General features: G+C 42.9%; 3 protein-coding genes and 1 long non-coding RNA gene across 9 annotated transcripts; 1 reads left to right on the top strand and 3 right to left on the bottom strand.

Moving 5' to 3' along the window:
* Nucleotides 1-389: 389 nt before the first annotated feature.
* LOC131878544 (protein diaphanous-like) lies at nucleotides 390-24,734 on the top strand. 6 transcript variants are annotated; one of them, XM_059224548.1, is made up of 11 exons: nucleotides 390-544; nucleotides 1,023-1,156; nucleotides 20,092-20,301; nucleotides 20,381-20,649; nucleotides 20,737-21,157; nucleotides 21,229-22,803; nucleotides 22,923-23,161; nucleotides 23,246-23,429; nucleotides 23,495-23,735; nucleotides 24,322-24,403; nucleotides 24,471-24,734. In XM_059224548.1, exons 2-11 carry the CDS (start codon nucleotides 1,124-1,126, stop codon nucleotides 24,697-24,699), a joined length of 3,483 nt encoding a protein of 1,160 aa, XP_059080531.1. In that variant the 5' UTR covers nucleotides 390-544; nucleotides 1,023-1,123; the 3' UTR covers nucleotides 24,700-24,734. The 6 variants fall into 6 exon arrangements, with proteins under 6 accessions (XP_059080531.1, XP_059080528.1, XP_059080533.1 ...); XM_059224545.1 differs by lacking the exons at nucleotides 390-544; nucleotides 1,023-1,156 and adding an exon at nucleotides 13,939-14,118; XM_059224550.1 differs by lacking the exons at nucleotides 390-544; nucleotides 1,023-1,156 and adding an exon at nucleotides 18,076-18,205.
* On the bottom strand, nucleotides 1,904-4,180 carry LOC131878547 (phosphatidate phosphatase LPIN3-like). Its single transcript, XM_059224552.1, has 3 exons — nucleotides 3,739-4,180; nucleotides 3,134-3,672; nucleotides 1,904-2,294 (listed from the first exon to the last, which is right to left on the bottom strand). Exons 1-3 carry the CDS (start codon nucleotides 3,842-3,844, stop codon nucleotides 1,950-1,952), a joined length of 990 nt encoding a protein of 329 aa, XP_059080535.1. The 5' UTR covers nucleotides 3,845-4,180; the 3' UTR covers nucleotides 1,904-1,949.
* On the bottom strand, nucleotides 8,314-10,022 carry LOC131878545 (uncharacterized). Its single transcript, XM_059224551.1, has 4 exons — nucleotides 9,763-10,022; nucleotides 9,163-9,692; nucleotides 8,791-9,082; nucleotides 8,314-8,682 (listed from the first exon to the last, which is right to left on the bottom strand). Exons 1-4 carry the CDS (start codon nucleotides 9,806-9,808, stop codon nucleotides 8,432-8,434), a joined length of 1,119 nt encoding a protein of 372 aa, XP_059080534.1. The 5' UTR covers nucleotides 9,809-10,022; the 3' UTR covers nucleotides 8,314-8,431.
* LOC131878548 (uncharacterized) lies at nucleotides 16,670-19,257 on the bottom strand. Its single transcript, XR_009373041.1, has 3 exons — nucleotides 19,118-19,257; nucleotides 18,049-19,044; nucleotides 16,670-17,918 (listed from the first exon to the last, which is right to left on the bottom strand). It is a non-coding gene; the product is annotated as an uncharacterized LOC131878548 (long non-coding RNA).
* Nucleotides 24,735-24,740: the final 6 nt, after the last annotated feature.

Below are 24,740 nucleotides of genomic sequence, written 5' to 3'. Positions count from 1 at the left end.
TTACTAGAAAACAATATTATTTGTTTGGCAACCCTGACTGGTTGGAAATCACAGTTGTGAGGATGTACCAAAAGCTGAATTCTCTTTTTATTTCCCCAACCACCCTATAATTGACCATCAAAAATAGCATTGATGCTAACCATTTCATGAATGTTGCAATTGGGAGAAATATTTTTTACCCTAGCTTTAACAATTAAAGCGTGTTGGAATCGATTATGCTACTTGAACTTCTAGGCCCTCCTTCTGCCAACATGAGCTGTGACGTCAGGCCTGTTGTTGACATTGGACCCATAGGTTTGAGCTCTTCCATACCGACTAGTGCTATTTTTGGCCACCACGCTCTATTCTTGAGCAGCACCTTCTAAATTGGTCCCTGGATGACGTCATTCCCCGCCAGATTGTTGGGCCCTATGAAAAAGGTTGTGATCGTTTTGGGGTGTGAACCTGGCCCTAGATGGGTATTGTCGAATGAGGGCAGTGCCGACCCGTGGGTTGACGAAGGGCTGAATCAAACATTTCGACTCGCCCCGATTTCTGGAAAGAGGTAATGGCCCCGGATTTATGGGTGACTTGGCCGTCAATGGCTGTATTCGTTTTCGAGCGTGGGCGGGAAATGGCCTCGAGCTAACGCACGGCTCGGCCTTATGGGTCAAGGGTCAAACTCGACGGACGAATGCCGTCCGTCCCTGGTGGGGTCTTGTGATGATCCTGTCCTCGAGATCCTGCCTAGTTGCCTCATGTCCGTCCGTCGGGTCCGTCGGTCCGTCCATGCGTGCCTGCCTGCGTCGCTGTTTCTGTGTCTGGGTAGGTGGGGGGCGGTGGGGCGGGCGAGCGAGCTCAAGGAAATCTCTGTGTCTGGGTGTGCATGTTCGGCCGATGGGCATGACAGCCTGAATGGGGATATGAAAGGAGGGAGATAACGATTCCGTGGTCAAGACCAGATCGAGCTGGCCACTAAGCTTATGGATAGATATGCCTGATTGATTTGAAGGCCATTGAATGGGTGCTCCCTTTTGTTTTAGTGTCATCCCGGCGGTTGTGAGGTTGAGTCATGCCCGTGCTCCCCCTAAGGGAAACGTCATTCATCGCTTAGCCCATCCGACGTGCGCCTGACGGGTTCATCATGTCCAAGGACAAATCCAAGACCAAAGTCATGGTAAGATCACCCGCAGGCTTTAAGATGGCTAGTGAGTTGGGCCCACCCTCATCAAGTTGAGCCCGGCATACTTTGGGTTGGGAAAAGCTGCAGGACCGGCACATGTCCGAGATATTAGTCGTGGGCTCAACGGCCCGTCTGTCATAACTGCCTGATGAATTGGTGATCAATGAGAGGACTCGTGGCCCCAGGTCGATAGCTTATTAAGTCCGAACCTTCATTCAGATTGTCCTGGCCATGCAATGAATGATAAAGTCTGAACATTTTAGCAGTAGGCATGGTTCATTTTTTGCCACAGTTTCCTTCAATACGAAAGACCTGTCGCCAGCATATTTTCCCTGCTTATCCATCCAAAGCCATCATGAACTATTCTGATGCCGGACATGAGCTTTAGTGGATCATAGGGTGGCTGGCCTCACTGGCTGGACGAGACACTATCCTCCGACCCTGGCGTTTCCACCATGAAAAATGTGTGCTTTTAGCTGGGCCTGGATGTTTTCATCGGGTATCATAGTCCAGTCTAAACAGCAATAGCCCAAATAGTTCAATGGACTAGTCACCGTCTAGTCCAAGTGTATGCCCAAATATCATTTTGAAAAACCATCAATATCGGTTACATTCACTCCTGTACATTACGAGTATGTGCCGAAATCTAATTTGAAGATATTTTCCTCACTCCAAGTTTGATGCATGATGAAATTTTGCTTAGGCCCCTCTGTCTATCAAAAACGCACCTGATACCATTGATACGTTTGAGGTTTTATTCACGAGACGCTGGCCCCAATTCTGCCATTCATACACTGGGGTATAACTCAGTTATGATATCAGATTGGCCTTGGTACGAAGTCTCCGCACCGTCCGAAGCTCGCGTTAGGGTGCCCGCCTCATTAACGGTGAAAACTTTGCCCGGGTCAATACCCGTGACTATGTAGGCCTCCCGGTCATTAGGGGTATTACCATAGGCGCCGTTTACAACCGAAGGACCACTTTCGAAGAGGCTGATAATGTATCGCAATGTAAGAATTTTCTGCACTTGCGGCCCCGTGACCGCCTCCACCAAGGCCTCTGAAGTTGGCTTAGGATTCAGAAAAAGTGGCCCGTAAGGCAGGGAGTATTGACCCTCGGAATACTGAAGCGTCTGAAAGGGTTAAAATATTCTAGAATTACCTGGCTTCCTTTCTTGTAATTTTCAACTAGCTAGTTTGTAATTGGCTAATGATCAGAGCGGAAAAGTATTTGTGGCTGGCCTGGCGATCGCGAATCCGCGTTTCGTACCCCCACGTGGTTTCCTGAGCGTTTATTTTGAATTGCGACTGGGTAAAATATTCACCTTTTAACTAGTAAATGCCTTCTCATTCTTCCAAATCGAGGCCAATATGCAGTTTAATGCGCCTTTTCTCGCGGTTACAAGAGTTAAATCCAATGAGATGTAGTCAAGACTATTTTTGAGACACTTGGTGACCATCTTAAAATCTCGCAACATGGAATCTCATGGGTGGAAGGCCAATTTAATGACCAATCACAACGTTAGGAATTTACCCTCTTCCACAAACTCTGTGCTTCTAACATACAAGTACTGTAAGAAGTTTTGCACGACCAATGAAGTTTTGCAAGCAAATGCACTAGACAAAAGAAAAACCCCATTTTGATGGGGATTAAGAGAGCCTAAGTTGTTAGTCAAATGAAATGTGTGATTGTCATCATATAGCTCACAGTAGATTCTACTGTTGAAAAACTTAATATTTTACCCAGTCGCAATTCAAAATAAGTGCTCACGAAACCACATGGGGGTATCTCAAGCATTCTCTTTTTCAAATGCCATGATAGAAGCCAAAATAGAGTAGTTCAGATTCGTAAAAAAATGCTGTAAATGTCGAATTTTAAAGGTTTCCGTTTCAATTAATTTTAGTCAATCGAAGTGAGATGTGTTTGTGTGTGTCCGCTCACTTGCATGGATGGTTTCATGAATGGTCATACCTCAAAAAGATATTCACGGGTGTCCGTGTCCATGGCCATGGGTCTGGCAGTGAGGTAGATAACGTGCCGGTTGGTTTTGTCCACTTTATCCAATAGCTCCACGACGCTGTCGTGATCCGCATTAAAACCTATCCTTGGGAGCACGTGGCCTTTAGTGTTACTGGAAGTTATGGTACCGTCAACGTCCGTGACCACAAACTGGTCAGTTTGAGAGTACAGATAGACGTCAAAAGGAATTTCAACCCCCAGTGAAGGGGCCCGGTACATTCCCATGTTACGACCGGGTCGCAGATTGAAAGTGAGAAACTCTTCGCTGGAGAAATCGAATTGATTGTTTTGCCTCGTGAAACAAGCTGCACCGGAATCTAAGATGGCCATTTTAACGGGAGCTTGAACGCCGTTGATTTCGATATCGACCAAGCGACCTTGACGGGATTTGAAAAACGTTTGCCAGGTGGCAAATTTGCCGATTTGGACACTGAATGGAGTCGATTTGTACGATCCGTCCGATTGCTGAACCACGATGACATCATTGGCGCCTGAAATGGAGAAAATTGCCAGCCATGAATCTCTGTCCAAGCATCATGATTTGGATTTGAATTCACCATTGGCCAAAGACTCGGTCGTGAATTCTTCGGCTAAATCACATTTTTTTGAGTTAGTAACCGATATGGTGAACTGGATCAACAACAAAAACGAAAGCCACTCCATTTTAGCTGAACTTGAAACCGAACCGACTCGATCTCGTTTTCTCGTGTCTCGGTTGTCTTATCCTTATCCCTTGGGCAAAGTGCCAACCGTCGTTGTCAAGTTCACGCCCCGCACTAACTAACACTGTTTTTTTGTCGAAGTTGTGGTTGTATTCCTTCTAGCCAAAACTAGAACTTAGCGTGACCTCTGCTATCCGGGGAAGTGAGATTATATTCTGGAAATACGTGGGAACTTCACCAGCGTGTTGAAACGATTGTTAGCTTTGGTAGCCCGTTCACAAAATCAACTTTGGTCTTCAGTGCTGTAAATTCAATGGAACATAATAGTCGACTTCGCTCTCTCGCTCTCTCGTTCTCTATCTCTCTCTTTCTCTAGTTCTTGTTCTCGTTCTGACGCGACCAACTCGAACGAGTGTTACAATCGCCATGAGTCACATTTACTGGGATATCCATGTTGTGTGACCAATGCTAGATACGAAGCACAAAGATTTCAACTACCTTACTCTTCAAACGCGACAAAATCAGTTTAGCATAAAAAAGACCGTGGAAGGAGCAACGCATTAATCTGCTGTACGGCCAAGGCGAAGATACGGTCTACCTTACTCTTCAAACGCGACAAAATCAGTTTAGCATAAAAAAGACCGTGGAAGGAGCAACGCATTAATCAATCAATACATTGAATAATGTGATCTATGTGACTTGCTAGTAAAAATATTTCTCGCTATTTATTACTTGGACCATCCCTGTTGTCTAGAGTTCTTGCAATGGTTTCTGAATTCAACCTAAGGTTAGAGCGTCTTTAGCGTAATTAGATCATTACCTTCTTGATATCAAGCCTTCAAGTCGTAATCCAAACTATTACCTGTTTCTCGTGGAAATAAATGAAACTATTTGTTATCAGAAGTTTCGTCTGATTATAGTGATTTTTATTGATTTTTATGGTAATATTCAGTGCTGGAATTCATGGAAATTCACTTGTCATTTTTGATCTGAAATAAGGACCCATATAATATCCATCCCTTAGTATTAGGCAGCGAAGCAATTATATCTAAGGAGATCATTGCCCTGGGCAATCGACAGTTTTTATACCGCAATAGATATTGTGTATTTTTTAGGTACTCTACAACTTCAAAGTAAGCTCTCATAACGTTTCTACTGGCATTCCCGGTATGAAGTGCTTGGATGTAATCAACTTCCGTTTCAGTCTGTTCATTCGTACGCACATTTTCAGTTATTTTTTTCCTTAAGAATAAGATGCAAAATGATTGTATGGAAATGCCTTACTGTCTTTATGGGTGTAATGTGTACCCGCTATTATGATTCCAATATATTTGGCTAATCATAGACCCAATGACCACATTAGATAGATTTCATAAGCTGAGAAAAGCTTAAATCAAGGTGTTAAGTGTTACACACTCTTTCACTTCATTTGGTTCGTCACGTTCTTCCAGTAAAGTAGTTCAAATTCATAGAAGCAATGTGATAGATAAAGATCGGAAAGTAATGCCCTTTGGCAAAAGGGCAGTGTAAAAATTAGGATCTGTCTTAGGACTCGTATTTTTTTTGGAAATTTTTATTACAACATGCTGTGTGAAAAATTATTTTCAACGTATAGAATTACAGCTCTTAAAAACTTTCAATTAAAAAGACGAGAAAACTTCAATATTTCCCCTAATATTTGGTTAGGTAATACTACCTACAATTCCAAAAAGAAAATTAAAAAGCCTCAAGAGGCCTAAACATTATTCAGCTTTAGTAAACTATCTTTGCGATCCCAATTGATGGTAATGATAGCAATGACAGAAAGGGACTCAAAAGTGACTCAAAAGTCTATGGAAATGGTTTGTTTATTTTGCATTCACCTGCTCAAATAAACTTGGTCAATAATGGAATATGTGAAGTGTTAAGCTGAATAGCACAATTGGCACACAAACCAACCATTTGAATTTAGGCATATGAATCATATTTAGTTCAATTGCTTTATAGGATAATAAATATTTGCAATTGAATTCTTGAAGTAATATTTGCCTTAAAGGCAACTTACACTTTCGGGCATGAGCATCCCTTGTGCTCTCAAAAAGCATATTAAGCCTCTACGGTCACTAGAATTGACCCTAAATCCTGGGTTGGAACAAAGCTCATGGATGCTTTTGAAGACGTACAGTACCTTTCGTACCTTCTCTGAACATTGTACAGTCCCAACTTTTTAGTCTCTCCCAATACGAGAGCTCTCTCATTCTTGTGATGTTCTTAATGAAACATTGGACTTGTTCGACCTTTTGCAAACCTGCTGAACTCATTGGAGCCCAAATGGGTGAAGCATATTCAAGATGCGGCTGGACAATCGACTTGTACAGAGTTAGCATCGTGATGCTACCTCTGGCTTAAGCGAGCGATGTATCCAACCACATGTTTGAAACACTCTGCCCTCTTTCAACTGGACATGCTCATCGAATTTTCCATTATTTTGGAGGACTACTCCTAAATCTTTCATGTACGATGCCTGCTGAACAAGTTTTGAGGGAAAAGTTGAGAAAAGAAAAAAATGTCTTGTACTTTTGTGACTTTGAAAATCGGTATCAAATGTTTGGGCATTGGAATTCAGATGGTGGGGGCATGTTTAGTATTTAGACAAGTAAATTTTTTAATCTGTGTCCGAATCGCATTTAATCAAAGTTGTTCTTGATGACTTTGCGAGCCAAAAAAGTGACATGTTGTGTTTTATTTCCATGAAAACTTGATGATGCGTTATAACCATAATGGCAAATATTGGCGGGTGGTGTTTCCAACTCTAATAAGATTGAGTGTTTCTCTTAAAACTTGATAAGGCACTTTAACCACCATATTGCCTTATTACTTGATCAAACGAAGTGATCTTGTTGAGTTATGAACCTGCAATGTAACGTAGACCGTAGTTTCATGTAATAGATCAAGTGCCAAAGTCTTTGTTTTCGTTTATTGGCATCAGAAAAGGTATTCTTGCATTCGAATATCCATTTGCCTGATTGGAAGCAAATTTTGCTGCTGTTTATACTCCAATGGTGAGAATCTTTTCTCAGACGTTCTTTCATTCATGCCTCGATACGATAACAGTCTTTGGTGTCGATGTGGTTGGGGTGGCTTCTATTGTCTCATTGATATTTTTCTGTTATTTGTTTGTGGTTATTTACCCACTTTATTTGTTTGTTAACATACTTGAACATCGAATCCGGCCCACGTGCCTGAAAGTAACGATTGACCCTCGAAATTGGTGCAACTTGTTAGTAGCAAAACCATTTTGGCCATGAACTTGAGTCGTTTCATGGCAGTCTAACAATTGCTTCAACTAGCGAAGTTGTTGCCAGGAAATCGATACTCATTGTGGAGCGTTACAAACGTGTCCAAGAAGTCTCGAAATTTGTTTGTTTGACTACCAAACATTGAGAAAGCCTGGTTCCCTTATCAACCAAGTCACAACACCTTTTATTGTATTTTTACTTTGCAAGATTGCGCCGCATTGCAACTATCGAGGCAAATGACTTCTAAATGAACAATGTTCTAATCATTTATTCTATAAATCAAATTGCATTGAGTGAACATTATCCGTTATGGCCGCGAAGAGCACTGCTATGGGTTCCTCCATAATCTTCTTATTAGTTCATAGCGATATGAACGAGTAATCGAGATTACTGACGATTTCCAACTATTCGGTTATGTTCACGAACTCAATGCTTAGATATCCCACAATTTTTGAGCACGCCCATTTTTCATTTTTGCAAAAATTAAGATAAGCTCCTAGGCGAATATTGGATCAGGCCAGCAAAGCTTGGAGGTCGTTTTGAAAGTTCATTCGTACAAAACAAACGGTACATGTAGTTGCGGTGATTCTCCTGGCTCCCCCATTTCGCTCTGTTCATGATCATTGAACTTGAAATGGGATTTGTATGCGTAAAAAGGGCATCATTAAGGACCATTTAAGATGAATTCCAAGTGTCTGTTCTCTTTGGGAAGGTACGAGGCTCCTTTGATTATTCTCATGCCGCCACAAGTGTTCAAATTACAGTGCTTTAACACTTCCCACTTGAAAATGTGTAATCTTGATGGATTGCCCCGAAAAGATTGAAACCAGGATTGGCTTTTGGGTGGATATCGATGAGCGATCGACAGCGTTTTGGCGGGTCTCAATGGTTTTGGTAGTTGCTCCCGTTGAAAAAGATTCATTGAAAACAATTGGGAACTAAACCATCAAGACGACACCTCGTTCTGAACACGAGGAGGTGAGGGACTTAATTGAAAACAACAAGAACAGTTTGAAATGTCATTTTGACACACATGGGTGGAACAAATGTTCAGTGAATGAGGACGAGAAGGATCATATATCCGCCTTATAGCAAACTTCATCTATTTTCTCAGGGCAATCAGGAATCCAAAATTTGTAGAAGGGAGTAGAGCTTCCTCCCCAAATTCCATTTTGACATAAAACGATATCTGAGTATCAAATATGAATGACTCGTTTATTGAGAAAATAAGAATCTGTTTAGATCAAAAATCGATGTTACTATTGAATTGGTATGCTACATTCATATGGGTTTTTGAAGTTATTTGCTTCCTACTCCTTGTCTTCATCAATGTCGACTTCTCCTTGAAGGTCAGATTCCTCTGGTTTTTCTTCATCAGCAATTCCTTCGTCGTCTTTCGAAGCCTCTTGTTCTTCTTGGTCTTCTTGTTCCTCTTCAGTTTGGTCTTGAATTTGATCCAGATTTTGATCTTCGTCCACTTCAGGGGGATTCTCTTCTCCCTCTGGATCTATCCTTTTCAACTCGTCGGCCTCTTCAATCATAAGGTCCTTCTCGATTGGAGCTGAAATTAAGATATTGAATTTTATAAATCATAATGAATAAGGCTCACTGCTTCGTTGTACAAGGGGGACTTGCGCTTAAGGTAATAAAATTTGTTAGCTACTCTCACCTTGCAGCAAATCATCTTCATCAAAAAGTTCAATGCATTTCTCTCTAAATACGGATGGACCGAAGAAGAGTGTCTCGTCGGCAATGTCCACCTTTGAATACACTGCTTTGTTCTCTGGATTTGTACCATAAACACCTTCAATGGTGACATTCAACTCCAAGAGATCTTTGAGAAACTTTTTTTTGTACATATTTGGAACACGAGGTTTTCGCTCGAACTTTTTGGGAGCGCCTTCTTGACGCAAAATCACTGGTCCAAGTGGCATTGAGTAGCCGTTTTTGTTCTGATATTTCTGAAAGTGTGTAAAATTGTAAATAACTTGGCTTTATGCTTCAACAAAATTTCCCTTAGTTGCTAAAGCTGATCACTTACCTCGAAGAGATGATCTCTTACGGAGTTGTCCCAAACAATCACTTGATCTGTCAGATAGACAATTTGTTTGTCCTCGTTTTCAACCAACTTGTGACACAGTTTTATGATGTGATCCAAATCGTTTTCCAAGCCGTAAAAGGGTGGAACATAATCTCGTTCCCAGTTTTCGGGTTTGTGAGCGTCCAGATCCACCAGGATCAAAGGCTTCGTGTAATGAATGTTGAAAATAGTGAAATGAACGTGGAAATCTGAACTGGGAACTCGATATAAGCCAGGATTGGATCCAGGTGTCAGACCAAAAGACGCCCATTCTCGACTTTTGAATCGATACTTGTCCTCTTCGCGGGCAAATACGGTCAATCCACGACTGTTGAGGGTCATCTTTAGACCGATTTTCTTATCGTTTATCTCAATTGAGACCACTCTACCAGTTGTGATGTTCGAATTGGCATATTTGCTGACAAAGAGGGACATCGGAGAAGAAAGAAGGGATCCTGTTTGCTGGGTCACCAACAGGACATCATTAGCCCCTGAATGAAAGTGTTGTAATGTGATGATGATAATGATTTGCATGATCCTGAATATCTGTGACTTCCTTACCCATCCAATCGTCCACATCTTCCACTTTGCTTGAACCACAGCCCATTTTTCGGTTCCCTTTGAATTGCTCGTTCAACCTCTTGATGAGTCTTCGAATTGAACACTCAACCAGGACTGAAGTTTGGATGGGTCAGTCAGTCACTTAATCAGTCTCACAAGCAAGTCTACCGTAGTAGTAGATACAAGAAGACTTTCGCCTAATGTTTTAGAAGAGAGAGCCTTCCTTATAAAAGTAAGAAATGGTTGAGAAAGAGACATAAGAAGCTGTTGTGAGTGTCAGTTTGTTCCGTCTGACGTCAAGCGGTTCAAGACGGTGAATCCGATTCACATGCTTGCTTTAGGCTCACCCAACACCATCGGCGTCGTTTTGATTCAGGCAATGACATGTCGCTGAGAATAATGAAGCAATAAAGCCCTTAACTCCTTCTTTTCTAAAAGGGGCATTAATCTCTATAGAATAGTTTGAAAACAAAGGACGAATTTATTGCGATCTCAAGAACCCTTTTCTGACTATTAGCTAGATCATATCGAATCTATTCAAGCAAAGTTTGCTCTTGAGTTGAAGGCAAGGTTACAGTAGGCACGTGCCATGATTTAACGACAAGATCTCGGTAGAAGGTATTTTGTGACTTGTTCCTCACTATCAAAAAGTTGTTTTTCGACACAAAGTTAAGAAACTTCATAGCCGATTGTTTAAAATGTGTTAATGACATTTACAGGAGTTGAGGAGCTTGAAGTTAATTACGACTCATTGTGGCATGTGTTTGATGGGGAATTCTATTTCCAACTAGCTAATTGGAGTTATTCACATTCCCTGTGAAGTCATTCTCTATCCCAATGTCGTTGTTGTTGCTGAAGTTGTTTTCCTCATCAGTATTTGATGGCTATCTTATTATGTGGAGCGGATAATTGTTCGTCATCATATTTGAGGGACGAGATGTTTTGATTTTTGATAACGTCTTATGTGCTCTTCTTTGTGGTCGTAAGTTGGCGTAATTGCATCCTCTGACATCGTTAATGGGGGTTGGTTTTGCATCCTAGTACCATAGGCATTTCGTGCGTACTCTGTTCATTTCAGAAGGCGATTCCGAAAGACCCTCCAAAGAAAAATACCCCAATTTGAACAGAATCCGCTGGAATTGCACGTGATTCGCAGAAATCTTTGCCTGTGCCACATGTTACATTGCGAACTCCATTGATCTTGGGCTTGCTATGAAAACTGACAATAGATGGATGCCATTTGGGAGGAGGGAGGCAGTTGTTTTGATGTTCCGTAGAATCAAGGAAGCGACCCTTCCTTCCATCCCTCCCTCTTTTTTCTTTTCGTTCGTATTGATGTGAAATAACTAGTTCAAGATCTAGTTGCTAGCATTTTGCTTCTTCGTCGTCTTTCTCAAAGTTTGATTTATGCCGCTTGATTGTGTCTCATTATCTGTTTGATAAGTGATAGCCATCAAATCAAAGGAGCTCAGTTATGTTGAAAAATGACGCGAGTGTGTTAACCTTTCCAGAAATAAACTAAGCTTGTGGAGCAAATGTCAACAAATCGAGTTGATGTGAAGTTAATGGTTGCCAAAGAAGTAAAGGGTAATGCAGGTCGCCAGCATCAATGGTGAAATCCTGCTCAGTTTTGAGTATATCACAGAAGTTAGGAGCTATGATCTATTCCAGAAGCTAGGAACAACTCAGAATCGTGGTGATTTGACGTAGATTAGATGCGCTTGATTAAGAGCGCTTGATTTTTTCTCCTCGTTTTCTTATCCAGTGCCTAAGACTGGTTTATTTCAATTATGTCTGTTATTCGACAGCAGAGTTGTATTTGAAATGGGATATGAGGCCTGGCCTCATTATTGTGACTGAAAATGACCTTTAACCTCTGCCGAAAAATCGATCTCAGGCAAGTGTGTAGGAACTCAAGAAAGACAAAGAAGGCTTCCATAATTTATGAAGAACGGAAGTATCCTGTATGCTGCGACGAGAAGATCAATTAAAGCTCAATAATGTTGGAAGCACCCTCTATTTTCCACACCATATGATGGAGCCTTGTCGTAAAGCTAACGCAACGGTATGGAAATGTGTTGAAACTGGGCATGATGATTGTAATTGTCTGAATATCCACCCTGTCACAATGAACACCCACGCCACATTTTTTATCCTTCATTTGAGGATAAACGAGTACAATCAGTCACAGGATGGAATCAGGGTTGGACAAAGCAGGGACAAAGCTTAAGGAAGTGAGTGAGTTGCAAAAAAAAACACGAAACGCTGCAATGCATGAAAAGAAATTGTTTTTAAACAAGTTCAGTCAAAGCGTGGTGGTGCACTTGACAGTATTCATGAGTTGTCAAGATTCATAAATCTCCATTCTTTGAATCCTCACCCACCACTGCCACTGGTTTGGTCTTGGTGTCCGGGAATAATTCATAAATCTTGTCTCGCACACGGTTCTATGAGAACCATCAGCCGAGCCAAAGAAACGAGGAGTTCCTGTCAGTTTTTGTTCCGAGGAATGAACCAATGTAGGCGGGTTCCAAGCCGAGTCTACCCATATCTGGTCTGCAACAATCCAACCAACTATCCCGGGTGCTAGAGAGCACTTGAAATGGGCTTAATGATGCCAACAAACATTTACCGAGTCATCTTCATATAAAGATATCCAGCTCAACAACCCCTCGATGTTAAAAGGGTTCTTTGGGAGTTGAATGGGAGGATTCTTAATATCCATAATCGGTCTGCCCACGGATCTCCATCCGAGGAAATGAGACGAAGAACAAGTTAAAGAGCATGATAGTTCAGAAGGATTTGTCAGTCATCGCAAATTTTATTGCGTGAATTTGTTCAATTGTGCTTAATGACCACAAGCGACGGAACAAAGTGCAATTTGCATCAAAATCTTGACGACCATGTTGCAATGACGGCGGTGATAAGACGTCTTGTATCAACCAAGTTTGTTTTATATGGGTTCCTTGTGTCGTAGACAACTTAAATATAGAGCACTTCCAACATCTATGAAACGTTCCAAATCTGCCTCAGAAGAGGCCTCACATTTTAGGTAGATGATCTCTTCAGATCATGCCTATTGTAGCATAGCGCTTGCTTACGTAGTATAAGAGGCCTCCTGCTTTACTACAGATTGCATGACGACGAGGATAAAATCCTTGACGAATCACCTGTAACAAAGGGCTTCTCGGCGGAAACAAATTCATTTTTGAGTCCCCCATTGTCTCGCTAATACCCGAATTTCCATCCCTCACACGATAGATAGATCACGGGATACGTCATTTACACCATCAATGCCGTTCCCTATCCTTATGTGTAGTGTTTTTTTTTTTAAATGTACATACAGCACAGTACATTGAGGCGATTGACAGGGCTTGGTAAAGGCCCTAAATTCCTACATGTTACCGTTTTAACTTTACTCGTCGTGCACATAATTATATCCTTGACCTGACTGTATAATTGATCACAAAAGTAATCATCTTAATTTGTTTGCGTTTATAGTGTTCCGGGTTTGAATAGTCTGTGAAACAAAAAATGTTACCAGAATTATGCAAAGTGATAAATTGCTCAGGTTATATCTTCAAATTTAATTTTACTTAAATATCCTTTAGCTTCAATTCATGTCGCTTGTCTAAACTTTTGTGTGATTGGTTTATCTCGTCAGATCATCTCGAGCTGAGCCCATACCTGTCTTAGTTTCATTCTCGTCATCTTTGCCAAGAGTAACTTCCATATTAACTGTTATTGCGAGATCTCATGCGGGCCCATAGAGCACTGTCAAAGCAGAGTAAGGAGACCGAGAGAAGGCTCCTTCTTGAGTCTGGAGGGATAGAAGAGCCCGTCACAACATTCGATGCTTACCTTCCCTCCGAATCTGAACCGATGTTGGCGATGGCGCGTCGAACGACGCGGAGGGAATCTCAGTAGCATTTAGGATTCCAATGCGAGTGCATGCGGCGTATTAGATGTAATTGACATGATCATGGATCAAACGTGGAACATTGGGTGACAATGTTCTGCGAATGAGCCGTACTCTCCGTAGCTTTGAGTGGTTTACATTCGTGAAAGATGGTCGTTCAATGATTTGATTGGTCTGTGAAGTGATTGCTTTAAGTTACAACCCAAGTAATTGACTTGGGACTCTGGTAGTGTACGTACATAGTTCGGAAGAAAACGGAAGAGGTTGGCACGATGAATAGTCCCAGATTGGGAATGGGTCCCCGATTGTCGGGTTCGTTGCCAAAGCTGCCCATTAGCCCCCGACTTTCGGACCCAACTCTGAAGATGTCGCTTAGTCCTAAGATGACCTTGAAAAAGTATCACATCAGTGACAAACTACAGACCTTGCACACCCAGGTAAGACATTGTCCGCAAACAAAGTGTGGTTTGTTCGTGTATGACCGATACCTTTCACTTTTTTTCTTTTCTTAAATGTAATAATCCTCTTGAAATTCCTATTGCTCATACTTTTCTCATTTATTGTAGAGAGCCTTTTGGACAAGTTACTTTTTAAATAATTGACCCCGTGAAATATGAGTTTTGGAGTTGAGGTTAGGTATTTTCATTGTGTTTTGGCAGTGTGCATGACTTAACAGAAAGTATTTCCCAAAACGACAATCCCTCTTTGGCCTCCCAACCTCTGAAAACAGTCGTTGGAATCGATGGAAACAGTCCTACTTTAAAGTGATCGCATTCCTGGAAGTTGCATATTGCAATGCTGGCTTTCTCATGGGCCCTTTAACAACGTCTAGTCAAGAGGGAATTTATTTTGATCTAAAAATCGCTTCATCTACCATCAATCATTCGTAAATTTACGTTTTTGAGAAGTGTTCTCTTGATTTAGTAGTCTGGAGTTCTTCAAAGACATGTTTGGGCGTCACGATCTTTACCCGAAACGCAATGCAAACAATCACTCAGGCGTCGTTGAATATGCTCTATATCTTTTTTATCTCAAGATAAATATTCATCAAAGTCAGCGTGAGGTAGTTTGATTGGAATAGATTATGGCATTGGCTTGCATTTCCAAAAACCGAGTTCCTTTTTCAGCCACACCTTTCAATGAAGGTGTCCTCCTGGTAGAAAGAACAGTCATAGCACCACTTCACACTCTTCTCCTGGTTGTTGTCACTTAAGTCATGTCGTTGAGTTGGATCTTGACTAAACTATTCAAGGCCCTGAACACTCCTTATGATCGTTTGGCAGGCCACGACTCTGTTGAGGGCCTATGGAATGTGCACCAATTATTTGATAGAATCAACATGATAGACACACCAAGCAAGACAGCTTGCGCTCAACATTACCGTACTTCGATCACACTCAAGAACTTCATCATTTTAACATGCATATCTGTATGCCAAACATCCTTGTTGTTTTTGCCCCCTATTCCGCACTCTGGGTATTCATTAAGATCCAACCACAAATAACCTTGTTGGTCCATGAATACGAATCGCGATTACTATTGAGTGTCTTCCTTCAAGTTCGAGACGGGCAGATGAACAAATAATGCGCTTTCGTCATGCCAATCGTTGATCAGACCAACAATATGTGTCTAATCTTTTGGCGGCTCAAAACTGATATTGCTTATTCGATTTGAAACTATCACGCAACACGGAATGGCTTGAACAACAACCATGGGTTTGATGACAGGCCTAAAGAAAGGGCACAGTCTGCGACATCCTTTTGTTCGGGTCTAACATTTGACAAGCGCATGGGAATTGATCCGACAGTTGGATGTGCTACAATTTGCATCACAGCACCTCATGTGTCAAACGTTTCTCTGTTCGTAACTATTGCTCCACATGCTCCATTTCATTGTCAAGTCTCCATAATATTAGTGTGCAATCATTTGATGCTGTTAACGTCGGAAGAAACAATCCTCGAATTGTTTACATGCTCTTCCGTGAGAGATGCATGGTTCAATGATTTTATCATGACGACCTTCATAAGACGCAGGGAGCTTCTTTAATTGCCCAATTGTGTTTGCCAAACAGTAAGAGAGCACAAGACGAACCGTAGTAATGAGCACGCTCTACGTCGTATGTTGGCTTCCCCAAGCATTCTCAAGTTGACATGAAAATGTGACGCCAACTTCAAATCTCATCTCACTTTACCAACCCTACTTTGTAACAACTGATCTTTCCGCATATCGGGGTTGTGTCTGGGGGTAGGCCACAGTCCCAATCTTGCCTACTGTATACAATACGTACTCACGGCTGAGGCATCACTTCTGGAGAGGGATAGATGGTAATGGGTAAAAAGTGGGACTACTTTTTGCCCACCCTAAGGCTATTCAAGAATATTGCTGTTACACAATGACTGAGCCAAAGCAACTTTGGGGCTCACATTTTGCGTACTTGGTAGACTAAAGTGTATGTATTTAATTAACAGACACCCATGGCCCGAAAGAGGGTACTGGGGTGCAAATTTATGGGCTTTAAAAGCACATTTCACGCCAAGCACGAGAAAATTTACCGTGATTTTGACCCTGGAAAGACAAAGAATAGGAATGTTTAAGAGAGATGTCATCTCTTGCCATGATGAGATCAAAACGCCACCTGTTGATTCATTTCAAATTGCATGAAATCAAAATTGCTTGGGCAAACTTACCTTTTAGCGCCTTGCAACAATGGATTATTTCCTGCTTGAATGCAAGATTACCAATCTGATTTGAAACCACATTACGTTAACGCTTCTCTCATAGTAGTCTTCTAGAAGCTCTGGGACGGAGCCTCAACCAAGTATTGCTGTTGAAGATTGGGTGTGTTTGCCTTGTACCTCTATCTTTCCTCCCTACTTTGTGCATGACGTTGTAAAAATAGATGAAAAAGTGGGTTGTTGTTAGTTTTACGAGTCTCGTTGGGTGTATTTCGAGGTGCTTTGAGGTAATTCAAGCCGATATTGTACGTATCATCAAGGATATATTACATAGGCGGAAATTATTTCGGATACTCAGTGGAGGATGTTGGATGTTACTAGCGCAAAAAGACAGCTTTTTCTTCCCGTGTAGGCCCTGAAGGCATAGGAACAAAACATAGATGCTTGGAAGATGCTTGTAAATCATAATTGAACCTTTTTCTTGTGTAAATTTTGTTTTGTTGACCTTGACTCTGTTCTTGTCAAGTTCAAGGACCATTTTGGGTTTGGACCAGTTTAGGAGCTCGGAACGAATTGTCAAATCATACACTTATTTCCCACTTGATTTAAGTACGTACGTATTAAGGCCTTAGTGTATGATTTCCGCCTACCACACAGAAGCATGAAGTCGTGTTCATCGGTAAAGCTGTCTATGGCTACATTTAATGAACATTGATTATTCCTCGAAATATTGTCGCTCATGCCCATGCTCCTTACAAATTTTGAATGCTTAATCGCTTGGTATTTAAAGGACAGATCCCTTCGAGTGACTTCCGTTTCTCCCTTGGAGCCTTTTGTTGCACTTTGCAGTCGTCTGACAAATGGCAGGCTTTTTTCACGTTCTATTCAATCGTCTTATCAGGCATCCAATAGGCTAATTGCTAACTAATTAGGTCGTCGCTCTACAAGAGTACCTTTTGGCCATGGGTCTATCACAAAATAACTTTTGACTTCGTGACGCCACTCAATGGAGTTATTAATTTGGTCGTGACGAGAGTTCATTTAAAAGATCATTCATTGAGATCACGAGAGTCCCCTGGCAGTTTACATGCAACATGTAGCTAACAGCTCTCTTGCCCATGAGCTTTTATCTAAGGTTTCATCTGTTGTTTGATGTCGTGCTCAATATGTTGGTTGTCAGCTTGTCACAATTGCTCGCTTCGACTGGAAATGTCCAAACTCTTCCTGAACAATGGTGGTAGGATGGATAGATATGGAGTTGAACTTCTCTAATGCTCTGACCACGCCCGCTAGAGGATTTCACCGAGGATTTGAGAGAATGTGAGTGAGAAATCATTGGCAGGCCACTGGGGCGGAAATGGTTCAGCAAGTGCTCGCCGAACCAAGATGGTGTTTACCTTCGAGAAAAAAACGAGACCTCTACGTATGTAGGATAGTGCATAGTGGGTGGATGGATAGATGAACGGTCGAGCCGTCCTGATGATGAGGAGCCAAGAGCGAGCGAAGAGCGAGTTTGCAATACGAGCAAGCAAGCGGGCGAAATCACGTCAAAAATCTACTACCTGAGTGATGAAAGTGAGCCATGAGCACAGGTGAGAGAGCTACTGTTAGCTTGCTCTCTTCCTACATTTTTGTCATAATTATTAGAGCATTACAAAGAGTTGAGGCGAGTGTATCGCCTTGTTTGGGTACATCGGCATGGAGCTCTTCAGTGAACTTTTTGGGCGCCAGAGTTCACGGCCAGTTTAGTGGTTATTCATTATGCAGGCATGGTGATGTGAAAACCATAATTTTTGGGCTTCCTGGCCAGAATGTTTCCTCTGAAGGAAGCACCCGCCCGACGCCCCATGTGAGTCCATGATGGTGCTTTTGGTTGTGGTCTCAGTAGCAGCCATGGCAGCTGTTGAGAATTGAACTTCCACTATTAGCTGTACCCTCCATCCACCTATGGAACGCTTGTGGTGCTCTGTTCTGTGCTAGTTCCCTCTTCTACTTTGTGGGTCCCAAGTTGGACTGACTGGGGAGAGACACTTGAAGAACCGACACAGCCCAACGAACCCTCCAAGGCAGTGAATAGGAAGCAAAGAAACGAGCAAGAGCACTGCCGTGAACTGAGAATATTACTCGTTCTCGCTCGTTACTCGACGGCTTTACCTCCTCTGGTGGCCGAAGCTGAGCAACTGATAGCTGATGGATGGACTGGTGGTGTTGGTGGTGGAGACGGCAGTAGTGGTGGTGATGATGATGATTATGATGAAGAAAAAGATTGCTTCTAGATCATCTCTGGAGAGTTTCGTGTGGAATGGAGCTGCTAAAATTGTGTCTGTATACTTTTGCTTATTCCAAGTGCGGCTCTTTACATGATTGAAGCCAACAAAGGGAGAAAACGAGAGCCATTCCTCGTATGTCGGCGTTTGCCGCCATAACAAAAATGACGTGTTATGTGTTGGAATGTCAATATCCCTTTATTCAGAATGGATAATGTGAATGTTCAGTGTGTGTTTGGTCGTTCTTTGTAGAAAAATGACACCAGTGTTTAATCTTGTCGAAGAGAGGTGCTGCTCTTAGTGTTCCTGTGCCGGTTTTATTTGCTTGATCAAGAGCTGGCGCAACATGTCGATCCACAGAAAGCACAGCTTCGTAAGTTCACAACCACACTTTTTGTGGGATTCGAATCTTCTTCTCATCCTGGTCAAAAAAAAAACCGGCCATGAGCAAACAAGCAAGCTCAGCTGTCGATTGCCACGATTGTTCATCAAACCTTTTATATCTTATTTCTCGTCCATTGTTTAGCCCAGTCCGGAACCAATGCGACCAAGAGTCTCGCAGCAGATTCGATACGTTGGAGTTTTGCCTGAAAATACACGATTCAACAGATTCACATTGTATGATGCACTTGAAGGAAAGATTTTACCACTTGTGCAGCACACTTGAAACCGATGATACAAGACTTATCTGCTGATCAACACTAAATTCATTTATCTATCGTGACATTGAAATAAGTTTGGGTGTGCAAAATGTGGAGACGAAGCATATTCAGGTTGAAGACGTTTTTATCACCCGCAAAGAAATCACGGAAACCACGCACAGAAATGTCAAGCGATAAGAGCTTTCTTGGAATATTCTCTCACTATGTACGTGTAAGCGTGTCAGGCTAACTCGAACGTTACTTGCAAATCGTGAGTGTGAGACAAGGCCGAAAAGGCCTTGGACCCGAGGCTGTCGCGACGCGTAAATTAGTTTGCTAAGAGCCACAGTGTCGGGTTTCAAAACTCTTTTGCTCGTTTTTGCTCCGTCTATTATCCCTAGTTATAATATCATCAACAACATCAACAACCACTTTCGAGCATTTGGACCGACTGAATTTCAACTAGACCCAAATTGGGGGAGCTTAAATCGAGAAGCATCTGTATTGTTCGCGAGCTTTTGGCGAGTGATTTTGGATGATTTTGCTCTTGATGAACTTCAGAGATTAGATCCAATTCGGCAAGATGATGATAAGAACATTGGGCCGATCCAGAAAAGATAAAAGTGATGGCACCGTGCGCCTGCCTAAAGTGAGCTATTTCCTCAGCACCTTTATTTGGTTCTCATCTTTTGGTCGCCAGCATTGACAAAGTGAATTTAGATGACCCAAGAACAGGCTCCAAATCCAACAGTCGCAACTTTTGAGCAATTGATCTTTCTTCAAGGAGAGATGAAATAGTTCCTGACGATGTTTCTTCTCTATTTTAGGTGGACAAGTTCATGGGCGGGATTGGAGGAGGTGGGAAAGGTCGCAAAGGAGGCCACCATCCGCCTGGGGGTGGCCCTTTGTCAAGACCTTCGTCTGTGGGAGACTTTAATGAAGTGGAAGAGGATACGTGGAATTCCATATCCCAAATGGATGATCAAGAGGTCTTACAAGAATTCGAGAAGATGCTCGAAAACATGAACCTCAACGAGGTAAGTGAAGTTAATCCGATAAAGCACTTTTTGTATCGATGGTGTTGACTCAAACGTAACCATAATCTTTATATTACAGGAAAAGAAACAGCCCCTTAGAGACTTGGATATCGCCAAGAAACGTAGCATGTTGTCGATGAACAATCGGAACATTGCCCGCACACAATTCCATTCACCCGCAGATTATATTCAGTTCTTATCCGGTTCTGACCTAAGTTTCCAGAAGAAGTTTAGCTGTGTGGAGTCCCTTCGAGTGGCCTTAACGAACAATTCCTTAGAATGGGTCAAGGAGTTTGGAACGAAAGGCTTAAAACAAGTGCTGTCATTGCTCAACGAATGCTTCAGAGGGTAAGATTCTGATTTTCCATTGGACGAGACCTGTTTTTGTTTTGACACCTTCCCACTTCATCGTCCATTTGCTCGTCATACTTTTAGGGAAGGCCGGTCCGAGAAATTACAACTAGAATGTATTCGATGTCTGAAGGCCTTCATGAACAACACCTTTGGTATCAAATGTGTCTTCGAGCAACGGGAAGCGCTCAGCCTGTTGGCACGTTCTCTAACCCCCAATCTTAGTAATGTCATGCTCGAGTCGGTCAAGTTGCTTGCCGCCACCTGTTTATTGGCCCCTTATGGCCACGAAAAGGCCTTGGAGGCCATCACCATCGCCGGAGAAATGAAGGGTGGCGAGCGGTTTGGCCCCATCGTTCAAGGTCTTCTTATTAAGAACAATGAACAGTTGAGAACGAATTGCATCACTCTAATCAACTCCATCGTGTCCAATCCCGAGGATCTGGATTTCCGACTCCACCTACGAAATGAGTTCATGCGGGTGGGCCTTATGGACGTTTTGGAGGTATGTACCCCGATTGATGTTGATTCATACATTGTTGCTGTATTTGCCAATGGTTTAATTTCTCATTCTAGTCTCTTGAGAGTGAGGATGTGACGGAGGAACTACAGATCCAATTAAGTGTGTTCTCGTCAGAACGCGAAGCTGACTTTGAGGAGTTTGCATCCCGGTTTGACAACATTCGCCTTGAAATTGACGATGTCAATGAATGCTTTGAATTGGTGAAGAACTTGGTTCTGGACACAGCGGGTGAACCCTATCTACTGTCGATACTGCAACATTTTCTGTGTATTCGCGACGATGTTCTAATTCGGCCAGCTTACTACAAGCTTATTGAAGAATGTGTATCTCAAATAGTGTTGCATAAAAGTGGGTGTGATCCGGACTTTCGAGCCACAAAGAGGTTCAATATCGATGTGTCGCCCCTTATTGAAAATCTGGTGGAGAAAGGCCGCATGGAAGAAGGTGGAGGAAACATTGACAGTATGAAGAAAGAACTAGAGAGAGCCCTTACCGAAAAACAAGAAGCAGATGCCAAACTCTCCCAAGCTCAAGCTCAAATTGCACAACTCGAAGAGGCCGTTCGATCGGGAGGTGGTTCACCATCCAAGCTACCTGTGGTGCCCGGTCTTGTTCCAAGAGCACCGTCAGCTAGCGGAGGTCCCCCGCCGCCTCCACCCCCAGGAGGAATGGCTGGCCCACCTCCACCTCCTCCACCGCCACCCCCTGGCCCGGGCGGAGGTCCTCCACCTCCTCCGCCTCCGCCTCCTCCAGGCTCCGGGGGAGGGCCACCCCCTCCACCTCCTCCACCAGGTATGGGTGGTGGTCCACCTCCTCCACCTCCACCGGGTATGGGAGGACCACCTCCGCCCCCTGGCATGCTTCGCCTAGCGGGTCCAAATCAGGAAGAGATCCTCCAGAAATTGGGCATGAAGCGCAAGAAGAAATGGCACGTGGAAAACCAGACCAAACGCACCAATTGGAAGGCCATCCCAGCCACCCAGCTTACTGAAAACGCCTTCTGGACCAAAGTGGACGAGGAGAAACTAGCCTCAGAGTCCCTGATTGAAAATCTCATGAACAAGTTCAGTACCAAACCGGTGCCCAAGCAACTGGAAATGAACATGGAGTCAAATGGCACGGGAACGGGCAAGAAGAAAACCAAGGAGCTGAAGGTGCTTGATCACAAGGCTGCGCAAAATCTCTCGATTCTTTTGGGCGGTGCTCTGAAGCACATCTCTCACGACGATCTCAAGACGTGTATCCTGCATTGTGATACCGATGTCCTGACGGAAAACCTCCTCCAATCGTTGATTCAATACATTCCCGCCCCCGATCAGCTAAATCGTCTCAAGGAGTTTGAAAAAGATTACGATAATCTCTCTGAGGCCGAGCAATTTGCCATAAGCATTTCCGGCATCAAACGACTAGTTCCTCGGCTCAAATCTCTCATGTTTCAACAACGCTATCCGGAACTCGTCCAAGACTGCAAACCGTTTATTGTGGCGGCTACAGCGGCCTGTGACGAGGTCCAAAAGAGCAGAAAGTTCTCTCAACTTCTTCAAATCATCCTTCTCATTGGAAATATCATGAATACGGGATCAAAGAACGCCCAATCCTTGGGTTTTGACATTAGTTATTTGCCGAAGGTAGGACACCCATAGTTTATCACAGTTCATCAAACTTTCGATAGAGGCAAATTGGTAGTGGAATGAAAAAAAAAAACAAATCTCAAAAAAAAAACTTTCTTGTCTGCATTTCATTTCAGCTCTCGAACACGAAAGATCGTGAAAACAAGGCTACATTGTTGCATTTCCTGGTGGAATATGTGGAACGTGATTACCCGGAATTATTGAGCTTTGGTGACGAGCTTTTCCATTTAGATAGCGCCTCTCGCGTTTCTGTGGAATCGATTCAAAAGATTCTCAAGCAAATGGACGCGTCCATCAAAAACATGGAGACAGACCTCAAGAATGCCCAAAGATCTCCATCTGATAAGGACGACAAGTATGAAATAACCAACCTATCTCTGCTTTCGAGAGCATTAGAATTACTTTTGATTCTGACACAATTTTGTACTTTCACTCTTAGGTTTGTCGAAAGAACTTCCGAATTCAGTCAAGCTGCTCGCGCTCAATGTGATACCCTATTGGCAATGTCCAAGAAAATGGAAGAGCTCTACACCTCTTTGAGCGAATACTTCGTCTTCGATAAGCAAAAATACACCCTGGAAGAGTTCATGAGTGACATTAAAGAGTTCAAAGATCAATTCTACGTAAGTTGATGACTTTTTCCTCAATTGACAGCCTCTTTATCATACAGAATGTTGCACCTTTCCAGAAAGCTTACGACAACATCAAGAAAGAACGCGAGGCGGTCGAGAAACAACAGCGGGCCCGTGAAGCCCGTGAAAAGCAAGACCGAGAGCGGGCGGAGCGGGCGGCCACACGGAAGCATCTAGTGAATTTCAACGGGCCAGAAGACCAAGAGGGAGTCATGGATAGTCTAATGGAGGCCTTGAAGACTGGGTCTGCCTTTAATCGCGATCAAAAGCGGAAACGCGCACCTCGCGCTCATGGAGGTAATATTTGCTTACAGGGTTGATTATGGATAGGTAGGTACTGGTGAAGTCAGCAACCATTCACAAAAACAGAATTGACGGTAACTTCTGTTTTTGCAACTCATGTCAGATTGTGTAAAAGAAAAGGGATCAAAGTATAATAATTAACGCTCGAAGAAATATTTCCTTGTTTTGACGTCGAGAAGCAAATCTAGAGGTTTGAACGTTTGTAGTTGTCTGAACACTACCGTAAGGAAAACCAGTTTTGGCAACTATCTGGAATCTACCCTCAACGGCAAAACAAGGTATTTTTCCAGCCTTTAATAGTTGTGCAACAGAGTGGATCAACAGATAAATATGGAGGTGATAGCAATCATGATCATCTGAATCATGATATCACAAACGAATGAACTAGATTTGCCTTAATTGAAAGGAGGATCTCATTTCTTACCAGATCAAGTTGTTGTTTTCTTCTGCAAAAGTATTGGAAAACGAGAGCGTGAGCAGGAAGAATTAGATATCGAAAGAACAAAATAGGTTGTCTTGCCCGACTTTGAACCAATATTGTTGGCTATTTGTTATTAGTAGTTTGCTCGTCTTTTTTCAGCGGAGCGGCGTGCTCAACTGAACCGGAGTCGCTCCAGAGGTCCAAATCAAGGAAGTTCACCTACGGTAGCCAAAGAAATTGTGTAAGTTAAACCAAGTTCTTGCCTCTGTAATCCGCCATGTGCCAGCTTTATATGCCTACTATTTCAGCGATATCCTGTCGGATAACATGGAGAACGATCCTTCGGGAGGGCGCCCCATGCGAAGAGAACGCCGAGCTCATCCGTCCACGACGCTTAACTTTGCGGGTGGTGCCCGTGAACGGGAATTCACACCCTCTTTCCCCAATTCCAGTCAACGGTCGGAATCCGGAGGTGGGTCAGAAGCCACCAACGGAGATAGCGCGGATGTGTTGTTAAGGAAACTTCGTCAATTGTGATTAATCACGGACATCACATCCAACCCCCCCCCCATCATAAC

Source organism: Tigriopus californicus, chromosome 3 (genome assembly GCF_007210705.1).
Source record: "Tigriopus californicus strain San Diego chromosome 3, Tcal_SD_v2.1, whole genome shotgun sequence".
Classification (NCBI taxonomy): domain Eukaryota; kingdom Metazoa; phylum Arthropoda; class Copepoda; order Harpacticoida; family Harpacticidae; genus Tigriopus; species Tigriopus californicus.
Note: the sequence above shows the minus strand (reverse complement) of the source record. Positions and strands in the feature narration are given on the sequence as shown.